The sequence below is a fragment of the Nelumbo lutea genome, chromosome 1, assembly GCF_056320005.1.
Source record: "Nelumbo lutea isolate HS-2025 chromosome 1, American lotus-T2T, whole genome shotgun sequence".
NCBI classification, from domain to species: Eukaryota; Viridiplantae; Streptophyta; class Magnoliopsida; order Proteales; family Nelumbonaceae; genus Nelumbo; species Nelumbo lutea.
In genome coordinates, this window is record NC_142684.1 from 99,864,489 (window position 1) to 99,877,478 (window position 12,990).

Sequence of the window (12,990 nt, forward strand, 5' to 3'; positions counted from 1 at the left end):
CAAGTTGGGAGTTGGTCACTCAAAACCAACTAACTATTAGTGAAAACTAGCCAACTTGGGTTTATTGATTTGGGTTTATTTTTGGTTTATTCAGTTGATTCAAAAGATTTAAACTTAAAAATTAAATTTAAATTTAAAAGATTACATTGGTACTACAAATTTAAAAAAAATATATATATATGATATAAAATATTTTAGACTAAGAAATATGGGAATTTTCTCATTTTATTGTATTAAAATTATATTTAAAATATAAAATATTAATATATCCATGGTCATGTCAGTTTGGTTTTGGTTGGTTTTACAATTGGCTGAATCGAAACTGACCCAACTTGGTTGGGTTGGCAAATTGCTTAACCAAAGTCGATTGGAAATACTAGAAAAAATAACCAACTCGGGTTGAGTTGGGTCGGGTCGATTTGTTTAATTATTTAACAAATTAAAATATAAAACAATTGCATACTCTTACATGTTTCTATTGCTTAGCTTTTGCTTAACAAAGCTCGTGCGCCACACGGGTCCCCACTAGTGAATTTTCTAATTTAGAAAATTACTATTTATTCTTAAATTATTATTGTTAATCACTATAATGAAACATCCCTAATTTTTTTGGTAATTTTTGAAAAATAATTTTGATTATTATTAAATTAGCAAACTTGCTAATTTATTAATTTTTTAAATTAATTTGTGAAATATTTTTTTTATATTTTCCATATTTTTGGTAATTGTAAAATTTAATTACTAAAATTTATTATAAAAAATTCATTATTGATATCAATAATTACTAAAAAATAAATAATTAGTTAAAATAATAATAAATATCATTTTATTAATATTAAATGATACTATTAGATAATAATTAAAAATTATTAGTAGTTTCTCATTAGGACATTTATTTTGATAAATATAATTTTATTTTAAAATTTTTAGTAATTTTTGAGCAATAAGTAGTTATTGATATTTTAAGTAATTTCAGTTAATTTGTTAATATTTAATGAGGTTATAAGATAATAATTAAAAATCTCAACAAATTTTCATTAGAAAATTAATTTTAACAAATATCATTTTTTTTTACATTTTCAGTAAAAAGTTTTGTGTACTTTTGGAAAATTTCCTCAAAAGATAAATTAGTTTTGAAAAAGGAAATTATTGATTTACTTACATTGGGAAAGGAATTTATTTTCTCAAAAGATAAGTTAAAGATGAATTAGTATAGTTTTATGGCCCATTTGGCACATTTTTCCGCGTGGTCTGTCGGCTGTTTACAAGCCGGGGAGACCGATTTTTGGTCTATTCCCGTTTGGCTTGCGAAAGATCTAGCCACCAAAAGACAGAGCATCGAAAAGACACGAAAAGCCCATGTCAAGCTGATTTCAGGAAGCTTCAAATGAAGCTTTTCGCATCTTTCATGTTTTATTCTTGCGTGGAAAGACACAAAAAGACGCACGGAAAGACATGCGTCTGCCAAACATGCTTCGGGCTGCTCAGATCTTCATGCAAAAGCTCAATACGTCTTTTGCTTGTTAGAGCTACCAGAAGATCTTCCCAAAAAGATGCGCCAAATGGGCCCTTAGAAAATTTTGGAAAATGAAACTATTAATTAGCTAATGTGGAAAAAAGATAAATTAGTGTAATTTTGTAAATAAAGTGTTTAAAAGGAAAAAAATATTTAATAACAAATTAATACATGTTTATTAATAAAACAACAAAAAGTAAGAAAATTTTAGCTTCAAAATTAAATCTCATAATTTGATATCCATTTTTATTTAATTTAAAAAAATAAAGTGATACAACAAATTTGTTGATAAAATTAAAACTTATAAAATTAACAAAATTATTAGTTTTAATTTTAATTAGATGTCATAATGCTCCTTCTTGGTGTACAACCTAGGTGGATTGGGTTTAGTTGGGGGTCAACCCAAGCCCAAACCTCGAGCTTAGGCTTAACCAACTCAAGGCTAAGCTCGAGTTTACCAACCTAGGCCTAAGCCAAGCTTAATTGAACATCTTAGGCAAGGCTTGAGCATGTTGAGCTTTGTAGCCCAATTTCAATATAGAATAGATTAATAATATGCAGATATGTATATCATAAAATGTTGAAAGGGCACAAATTATGTTGGGTTGGGCTCAGGCTACCCAAGGTCTCAACTCACACCCAACATACGATTAGGTTAGGCCTGAGTTTCTTGGTCCAAGCCTGGCTAGAAGTTTGAAAAAGTGAAGCCTAACCAAGCCCATGCATCGCATAGGTCCCCACTAGTAAGTACTTAAAATAAGTTGTGGGACCACATAATAAGTGACAAATAAGCACTTATTTGTATTTGGCAAAAATATGAGTGAATAAATGCTTATTTTTCAAAATAAGTACTTAAAAAAGCAACCTATGGGTTGCTTATTTTATGCACTTGTTCAATAAGCACTTATTCCATTTTTGGGACAAAATTGTCTCCATCATTTTTTCAAAATCGTATTGAGTGTCTTCTCCATTTGAGCTCAAACATGAACCAACGGTAGAAATAGGTGACTCTTGGTTGAGAAAAATAATTCTAGGTACATGGACCTCTTCCTTTTCTTCTTTTTTTTTTCTTTGTTTTGGGCAATTCTTCGTAGTTATAATTGTAATTTTTGCAAATACAAGTACTTATTGGTTAAGTGGCTCACCAAACACTATAACTCAAATACATAAAATTCTAAAAAAAATATAAAATTATCAATAATTTTGGGTACATTCTATGATATTAAATATTCATCATATAAAAAAGTGTGATTAATGAGAATTATTTTCATTAATGATAGAAATTGGATAAAAATTAGGAAAAAAAATAAAGAGCATTAATATGTAACACATGACCCAACTAACTATGTCAAATGGTTCAATAATTTAATTAGCTAAGTCATTATAGGCAAGTGGTTTAGTAGGGATGCGAACAGATCATATCAGATTTGAATTAGGTTATATTCAAATCTAATCTGATCAAAAGATTCGACTGGGTCTCAAAAAAATATTGATTCGAATCCGAATCCGAATTTGATTAAGATGTTAGATATTCAAATTTGATACGATCCAATTTAATTTTTTAAAAAAGTAATAAGTTAACAAAAGAAAAAGAAAAATATAACAATTGAAATAAAAAAAACAAAAAATATAAGAATTTTTTCAACTATTTCCATCATATAAAAAGTCTAAAAAATGCAATATAAATAACATATTTATAAATAAATAATATACTATATATATAAATAATTGATTTGACCACAATATTAAAAACTAATGTTCAAACAATATATTAGAATTGCATTTCCTCTCGGTAAATAAGTAATTTTTATTATCTCATAAATTAAATAATAAAAATAAAATACAAAATTTTTATAAATTTTATAAAAAAATTGAACATACATTAATATTATATATTATTCATATTAGACAAAAATATGTTTGAAAAAATGATAATTATTGTCAGTAAAGATAGAAATGGTTAAAATACAAAGAAAAAAATGAATTAATGTCTTAATCATGGTCAAATTTCACGGTTAAATAGGTTAATGGTTTAACCAGTAAGGTCCTTTGGTTACTGATTATCATCATCATCATCATTTGGTACTGCCACATGCAAAAATAAATTCAGAACTAAGGTTTACTTTTATTGATGATGAAAATGTATTCCATGATTTAAAATCGATCGAGAAAGAAAAATGGTTTTTTCACAAAAATGGTGGGTTAGTGGTTCAACTATCCATGTCAAATGGATCAACACATGATGCTATTATTAAATAATAAAATACATACAATTATAGAAAATATAAAAATTTATAGATAATTTTGGGTACATTCTATAATATTATACATTCATCATATAGCAAAAGTGTGATTAATGAGAATTATTTTCATTAATGATAGAAATGGGATAACAATTATGATAAAAAATAAAGAGCATTAATGTCTAAAACATGACCCCACTAATTATGTCAAATTGTGCAATAGTTTAATTAGCTAGGTCATTGTAAGCAAGTGATTTGGTAGGGATGCAAATAGATGGTTAGATTTGAATAAGGGTATATTTGAATTTGATTCAATCCAAAGATTTGATTGGATCTCATAAATATTAATTCAAATCTGAATCCGATTAATATGTTGGATATCAAAATCTGATACGACCCACTTTAATTAAAAAAAAACAATAAATTATTAAAAGGAAAAGAAAATATAATAATTGAAACAAAGAAAAACAAAAAAACTAAGTATTTTTTCAACTATTTTCATCATATAAGAAGTTTACAAAAATGCGATATAAATAACATATATATTATATACAAATGATATATATAATTGCTTTTACCATAATATTAAAAACCAATATTCAAACAATATATTGAAATTGCATTTCCTCTTGGTAAATAAATAATTTTTATTATCTCATAAATTTAATAATAAAAAAAAAATAAAAAACATATAATTTTTTATAAATTTTATAGAAAAATTTGAACATGCATTAGTATTATATATTCTTTATATTAAACAAAAATATGTTTGAAAAATAAGAATTATTGTTAGTAAAGATAGAAATGACTAAAATACAAATAAAAAAAATGAATTAATGTTTTAATCATAGTCCATTTTCCTTGTTAAATAGGTGAATGGTTCAACTAGCGTTATTTTGCTGACTTTATCATATCATCATATATATGCATATATGTATATAACCCGACTTGTTGGGCCCAAAAACCCAATCCGAAGATAAAAAATCAAAGCCCAACCCGTGTAGAATTTCGGGATGGGCCGGTTCGGGCTCGGACTAGACCCGCGCAAGTTGCACCCCTAATTAGCATAAATCTATACGTAAGATAAACGGATCTACCGGGTGAATGAAATCATTATCCTGCTTACCCGAAGAAAATTCAAATTGGTTCCAAATCATGATCCGATCCATTGGATCGCCGGCGACTAGCCGATTAGTGTGAAATGCCGACGAAAGGGCATTCTACATAAGCAGCACCAGGCCATGAGTGAAACATAGGAAGAAACGAAATCCGTGACGGGGAGAAGTCAGACTGCGCTTTATAATGGCCATGGCTGCCAATGCCCTGCCCCCTCTAATTGCCTCGCAGCTCAACTACCTTCTCACTCATTCTCCTCTCCCCGTAAAGGTAAGGCCATTCTAACTTCTCACATCCAATTCCTTTACGATCTACAGTAGCAGAACGCGAAAAATGATTCGAAACTGAATTAGAACAAAAAACCCTTACCTCCTTCATTCTTATTTAGGTCTAAATCCCAAAGATGCTCGAAGATTGAAAATTTAATTTATGTTTCTGATATTGCAGGTTGATCAGATATGGTCTGGCTGCAAGAATTCGTACCTGTCTGATCGATTCACTTTGCTTATACCCTTCTGCCTAGATTATATCAGATGTTAGTAGTCTCTATCTCTATTTTCTACTTGTAATCCGTATTTCTACTACAAATGTTATTTACAGTTCAATTTATTTCAGGGGATGTTATCTACAATGCACAGTTTCCATTGGCAGCACCAGATATCATATTTTCTCCGGAAGACGAAAACTTTCACCCGCTTCCTATTTCCGGGGAAGGAGGAGGGGAGGTTCAGACTCCTAGAAGCAGTCTCCGTGACTGGAACAGTAAAGATCCTTCCCGGTTGATGTCTCTTATTCATGAGCTCAGGTTATGCTTTTGAATTCTCAAGTTCAATGCGATAGGTTGGTAATTTCGTGCCAAAAATTTATTCACGTCTAGATTAAGAGTGAGCCCCTTTTTTCTAGGGATGTGTATATGTCCTATCAAAGAAAGCGTGTTGGTGAACTTGACGACGAGAGATTGAAGTTTGAGATTAGCACCATTCTTTCTCGGGAGGTAATCCTTATTATTCTCATGACTTATGTTTCTTATGTGTGCTTAAGGGTCTAAAGATAAACGGAAACACCATTCTTCGTTAGTTGCGTTTTATTATAGAACAACATAGCCAATATCTTAAGGAGCACAATTTGACATTCCAATTGCTCTTTTTCTTCTCTCTGTCACGCACACATACAACATTACTGTGAAAAGGGATAAGAAAAAGCTTGAGAAGGCCTTATTATTATTTTTCTTATCTTTTTTTTCTTCTTGAAGTTTCTCCCATGTCAAAGGCAGGCTATCTTTAGTAGTTTAGATGAGAAATAAGCATATTAATAGATATGGTTTTGTATAGTGGAATAATGACATATACACGAGTTTCTGATAGGATTGATCACTGAGAGGGTGGATGTACTAGTTTTGAAGAGTCCCTCCCCCGCCGTTAATATCATCATTTGATAGTTGATTCTCCACTAGCTACAGAAATTGCTTATCGCTTTCAAATTTGTAACAATGTTGATTTGCCCTTCCTTCCCATTTTATAGCAATTCTTGGAGTTTTTTGAATAAGAAATTGAGAGATTGATGGGTTGAGGCAATCTCTTGCTATGAATAATAACTCCTTGGGCAGCAAAGGGTGTTTTCATACATATTACTTCTAATGGTTGGTCGAGAAATTTGATTTCCAAATAATTTCTGTCATCGTGCAACAGGGAATTGAAGTGGGTATTATTTCAGGGGCAGACAAGGTAATTTTGTTTTATACTTTTGGTTTTATATATTTATTTTTCTTGATTTTTGGAGATTCCCCCCAAGCCCCTGTTAACTTTTCAGTTAATTATGTGGTCGCCATGCCTTTGAATTCTAGTGTAGCCAGAGGAGGTGAAGTTTGCTGTACCTTTACTAGACATGGGTTTAAACAAACTGGTGGATGGGTGCCCCTGGAAACATCAGCAAAAGATCTATTTACAGGTCTCTCCCTCCTTTCCCCTCTCTCTACTCCCCCTCTTCCCCATGCAGTTGCCTCATGTAGATGCTGTTACTATATATCTGTTCTTGTAGTTATTTGGTTCAGACTTCAGAGAAATGCTTTAGCATGTTTCAGTTAGACCATATTGTTTGAAATATCAATATGTACTGATACTGAGAAAAATTTTAGTAGATAAACATTTGATATTGGATTTTTTTGTTATATTCTCAAGGCAGTTGTGCTAGTTTTTGATGTTAATTCATAGAGACACAGACATGATTAAGGAATTTCATGGACTGAAGGTCTGCTCTCTCTCTCTCTGATGGATAACTGGAATTTATCAATAAAAAGATCTAAAAATATTTACTTTAGATGCCAAGCATTCTTTAGATTAGGAAGCCGAGAAGGAGCTGGCATGAAGACTTAGCTCCAATCCAGGCCCATGCCCATCCAGTTCAAGGTCTAGACAATTCACGCTCAGCTCAGTTTAGCAAGCCGCCTATCAGGTATGTGTATGTGAGGAAGCCACATAAGCCAGGCACAACTCATACTATAACCAAGGCATGCAATGAGTGTGATTCCACCTGATTTATTGGGAGGCTATAAGTAGCCAACTTGAGATCTGAATAATAGAAGAGTAATCAGAAGTTTCCTCTCCTCTCCTCTCCTCTCTCTCTCTCTCTCTCCCTCTCTACTTCCTCTCTTCCCCTTTATCTTTTTTTTTTTTTTTTTTTTTTTTGTAAATTCCATTTCGGGGGCTCTCTTGAAGTAGCTCCAAATTGTAATTGGTAACCAAATTAAGACCAAATTTATCAGATTGGTGTCAAAGCCTAACACCTGATGCCGACCACCAGACCTGTTCCAGTTGAAGAGTGGGTTGATCAGGTTGAAGTTGACCTTCACAAGTTCTTCGATGACTTGAGGGATATCAAAGAGATGCTTTTTGCCATTACTACCTAATTTGAGAAGATGATTAGTTCAATCGGCAAGGAGAGTGAATAGGAAGGATCTAGTAGCAATGGAGATTGAAGGAACAATACCTTTCTTGGGAGGATCACTTGGATTGATTTTCTAACCTTTTTTTGGTGAGGATCCAATCCCTTGGCTTTACCATGCTGAGAGGTATTTTGGACACCACAAGACCCCGACTGCTAAATGAAGCCCTATTGTTTCCATTCATGATTCATTTGGATGGTGAAGCTGATAGGCCCCCGATTAATCTTACGTATGTTAGGAAAAGGAAAGGGCAACAATTGGTTAAAGGGGGAAATAATTGAACACATGGGGCTTACCAGCTGGGCATTTATAGAGGAAGTCAGAAGGGAATAAGAAGAGTCTTGGGGCATTTATAGCTATGTCAGTTATGAATAAGAAGAGTGTTGGGCATTTATAATTAGGCCAGTTGGGCATTTATGAGGGGGAGTCAATTATGCTGTAAGAAGAGTATAAGAAGGGTTTTTGGGGGATGGGGAAGGGGATGTTCTTTTGAGTGAGGAATACTGTGAGTGATTGGGAGAGCCGACGGTCTCTCGAAGAACCGACCAACTGTTAATGTTTTCTTTCTGAATGAATACTAGTTTTTCTTGTTGATGTTTGAATTGTGTGGATTCTGCTGCGAGCCTGAGAACTATGTGTGAAGTTTCTGGGACATAACAGTGGTATCAGAGCCCGCCTTTCCTCGGCCATGGTGACAATTAAGGAAGTGGCATCGCAGGTGGAGGGATTCGAAGAACGCTTGTCTTCTCTGCATTCTGATTTTCGCCTGGAGATGGATGGCTTACATAATGATTTTCCGCGTCTCGATCCGGATAAGGTAGCAGCTGGACTTTCGAAGATCTCGTCTCTAGAGAGCTCGGTCGAATCTCTGGAGGGAGGCGTTTAAGATCTGGTGAGACATTTTGATCTGTTGCTTCATCAACAGGTCTCTTCTGCTCCTTTGTCTTCTACTGACATTGCTCCTCCAAATTATCGCATCGAGTCGTGCTGCTGACAAAGGGAAGAGTGCAGCATTCCCGACGTCTTCTTCGATGCCGGTGCCGGGACATATCACAATCACTGAAGGGAACATCTGTGAACCTATCACTGAAGTACTAGCAACGCCAGAGCCAAAACGTACAAAAATATATGAAAGTGACATTGAGGATGTTTTTTTTTGAGGATTCTGATGAAATTCCAATTATCAAACTCAACATTGAAGAGTTCACACTGAACCTGCAGAACTACATACAAGAGAATAAAATTGAACTGCAGGATAGTGACCTGTCTAAGGCTTTAGTTGCCTTGACTCCACAAGCTGCTTCTATCCCTATACAAAAGTTGAAGAACGTGAGTAGGCTTCGAACAGAACACCAAGTCTATGAACTTCCAGATTCACATCAGCTTTTAGAAGGGATTGATAGAAGAGAACCCGATGATCCATCTCCATACCTTCTTGCTATATGGACACCAGGTGAAACAACATACTCAATTGAGCCACCCAAAGCACGCTGTAGCTCCCAAGAATCTGGAAATTTATGCAATGATGCTACATGCTTTGGGTGTAACAGTAAACGAGAAGCAAGTTCCCAAACAGTCTGGGGGACAATATTGATACCCTGCAGAACAACAATGAGGGGGAGTTTTTCACTTAATGGCACATACTTTCAGGTTAATGAGGTGTTTTCTGACCATGATTCTAGTCTTAACCCAATTAATGTTCCCGTGCATGGTTATGGAATCTACAGAGACGAACAATTTACTTTGGAACATCAATACCAACAATCTTTAGAGGTCTCTCAACACAAGATATTCTGAATTGCTTCTGGAAAGGATTTGTTTGTGTACGGGGTTTGACCAGAAAACCCAGGCACCATGCCCTCTCCAAGCCAGATTTCATTATCCTGCCTACTCTTTAGTTGGGGATCACCTTCATTATCATGGTAAATTGGTTCTGCCAGCTTCTTCTCCATTTATCCCCCTCTTACTTAAAGAGTTTCATTCTGGTGTTGTGGGAGGTCACGCTGGAATCCGCCGGACATATCGGCGTATAGCAGCTGAATTTTATTGGTGGGGGGTAAAATGTTCTGTTCAGGAGTTTGTGCAGGCCTGTGATGTGTGTCAACACAGTAAATATGAATCCCTGTCTCCTGCTGGCCTTTTGCAACCTTTACTCGTTCCTGAACAGATCTGGGAGGATATTGCTATGGACTTTATTGAGGATCTTCCTAAGTCAAAGGGATTTGATACAATTATGGTGGTTAATGGGTGCGATCCTCCTCTATTAATCCACTATGAACTTGGCTCTACGTCTAATGCTGATGTTGAAGTTGTTCTCCTTTAGCGTGACGCTATACTTGGTGAGCTACGTGCTCATCTACACCGTGTACAACAAAAGATGAAAGACTCGACTGATGCGAACCGACGTAATGTGAATTTTGATGTCGGGGATTGGGGGTATGTGAGAGTGCGACCTTATCGCCAACAGTCTCTAGCTCGCCGAGTCAATGAAAAGCTTGCCCCTCGTTTTTATGAACCATTTGCTATTGTGGAAAGAATTGGCACAGTCGCTTATAAACTTCAGCTTCTTCCAGATGCATGGATTCACCCAGTTTTTCATGTCTCGCAACTCAAGAAGGCGATTGGCAACCATATCTCTTCTCCTGTGATTCCTTCCACTCTGTCTGCTGATATGGAGATGCCTGTGGAACCTGCTGCCGTGCACGGTGTGCGCCCATCCACTATGCCTGGAGTTATTGGTTTGGAAGTGCTTATCCATTGGCAGGACCTGCCTGATTTTGAAGATTCTTGGGAGCCTTTTGACTTGCTTCGAGACCAATTCCCTCATTTTAACCTTGAGGACAAGGTTAGTCTTTGGGCGGCGGGTAATGATAGGCCCCCAATTAACTTTACGTATGCTAGGAAAAGGAAAGGGCAGCAATCGGTTAAGAGGGGAAATAATTGAACACATGGGGCTTACCAGCTGGGCATTTATAGAGGAAGTCAGAAGGGAATAAGAAGAGTCTTGGGGCATTTATAGCCATGTCAGTTATGAATAAGAAGAGTGTTAGGCATCTATAATTAGGCCAGCTGGGCATTTATGGGGGAGAGTCCGTTATGATGTCAGAAGAGTATAAGAAGGGTTTTTGGGGGATGGGGAAGGGGATGTTCTTTTGAGTGAGGAATACTGTGAGTGATTGGGAGAGCCGGCGGTCTCTCGAAGAACCGACCAGCTGTTAATGTTTTCTTTCTGAATGAATACCAGTTTCTTTTGTTGATGTTCGAATTGTGTGGATTCTGCTGCGAGTCTGAGAACTGTGTGTGAATTTTCTGGGACATAACAGAAGCTAGTATGTGGTACCATTGGTATCACAAGACCCACCTTCAATTAACTTGGTTGGACATCACTGAAGCAATTTGTGTGAGGTTTGATCCATTTGGTTATGAAAATTTTGATGAGGCTCTTTCAAGAATCAAGCAGGTTGGTACTGTTAGAGAATACCATGATGAATTTGAATGCTTGGCTAACTGAGTTCATGATTGGCCTTAGATGGCTCTGGTTGGATATTTTATTGGGGGGGGGGTTAAGGGATGGGATTTGCTTGAGGGTGAAGGCTCTTTAGCCAACCACCATTCTGGCCATAGTTGGCCTAGCTAAGTTGCATCAAAACCGGTTGAACCATCTTAAGAAGGTCACTCATAGACCATCTAACCCAATTCTCAAAACATCCCCAATCAAACTGGATGACCCCTTGGCTAAATTGGATCCACATCCAGGTAAACCCACACTGCTAGCAAACCTTCCTTTTAGAAAATTGTCTTGGCAAAGATGCAAGCATAGTTGTCTAGGTGTCACCTAGCTGACTAGGCGCCCTTGGCTGGGTCCCTTGCCTAAATGCCTTCATTATAGTAATTAGGCACCCATCTAGGTGACTAGGCACCTATCTAGGCGATAAGGTGCCTGCCTAGGCAACTAAAATGACAAAGTGGGCACCTTATTATCATGTCGTTCATATTGCTACATCTTAGTAATATGTTGTTATTACATTCTATTACATCTTGTATGTATCACTTGTTCTTTGTTTTAAAAAGTTTTACTATTGAAGTTCAAAAGATCCAAAGGTTTTGAAAAGAGAAAAAGAAAAAAAAAGAATAGAAATATAAAGAAGTTTCATTCATTTTTTTTATAGTCTTTCTCTCTCTTACATTAAATAAAAACAACAGCTCTAACCTTCTTCATTTCCTCTTTTTCTTACTCTGTCTTAAATTTTGTCATATAAAATTATAACCTTCTTTAGTTGCTAATTTGATATGAAATTGCATTTTTAAATACTTATTATATTAGAATCATTTTTTGGAAGTATTGAAGTACTATTGTCCTAGATATGTTGATATGCCATGTTTTGAGAGGAAATTTAATGTTATTTAATAAATAAAATTGTTATTTTTCCAATTAATATGCATGCTGAAATTTATATAAAACTAGAGAACTAGGAAAAAATAGTTTTTTTTTTAATAGTTTTATGGAGTTCTTATCGCCTAGGTGCCTCACTATCGCCTAGAATTACCTAGGTGCCTTAATAACTATTGATACAAGCCTGTCAGGAAGAAGAGGCTTTGTTATAATTGTGATGAACAATTTGCTCCAGGACATATTTGTAAAGTCCAGCAGATTATTTGCTTCAAGTGGATGAGCCAATTGAAGAAGAAACAACTGGATTACTCATGTAGAGAGTAGGAGATCGAACTACTGGAGGTGGCGCCTGCAGGAAGGAGGCGGCAAGAGAGTATTCACAGGGTGCAGAATTCTCTCTTGTTGTGATTTCAGCTTTGAAAAGAATTGAACATCAATCAATTATTACTTGCCGCCCCTTTCTCCTTTCATAATCTTAAAGGGATCAGCTCTTAATCCCATTAGGAGTTGCTGATCCAAATCATATTTGGATTAGAAGTCCCTTTAAGTGATAAGGGATAACCCTTATCTTATCTGTAGATCAGATCAGCCATCTCTTAATCTAATTAGGAGGCTTCCAGATTTAAATCTTATTTAGATCTTGGACTCTCTAAGTGGATAGGGTCTAGACCCAATCCTATCAACTGGTCCATCTCAGAATTCGCCTCCTTTTTAATTGATTGATCAAATCAGCCCAGTTCGAAATGGGCTTAAGGCCCATTTAAGGTTATGTACTCACTTA

General features: G+C 35.3%; 1 protein-coding gene across 1 annotated transcript in view; it reads left to right on the forward strand.

Annotated features, from left to right (window-relative positions):
- The first annotated feature begins 4,857 nt into the window (after positions 1-4,857).
- LOC148876394 (BRCA1-A complex subunit BRE-like protein) overlaps positions 4,858-12,990 on the forward strand; it is a 32,738-nt gene continuing 24,605 nt past the window's right edge. The window contains exons 1-6 of the mRNA XM_088966747.1: positions 4,858-5,145; positions 5,323-5,410; positions 5,491-5,680; positions 5,779-5,869; positions 6,564-6,599; positions 6,724-6,822. Coding sequence (XP_088822873.1) covers positions 5,062-5,145; positions 5,323-5,410; positions 5,491-5,680; positions 5,779-5,869; positions 6,564-6,599; positions 6,724-6,822 — 588 coding nt within the window. The 5' untranslated portion in view covers positions 4,858-5,061. The remainder of the gene's footprint in view (positions 5,146-5,322; positions 5,411-5,490; positions 5,681-5,778; positions 5,870-6,563; positions 6,600-6,723; positions 6,823-12,990) is intronic.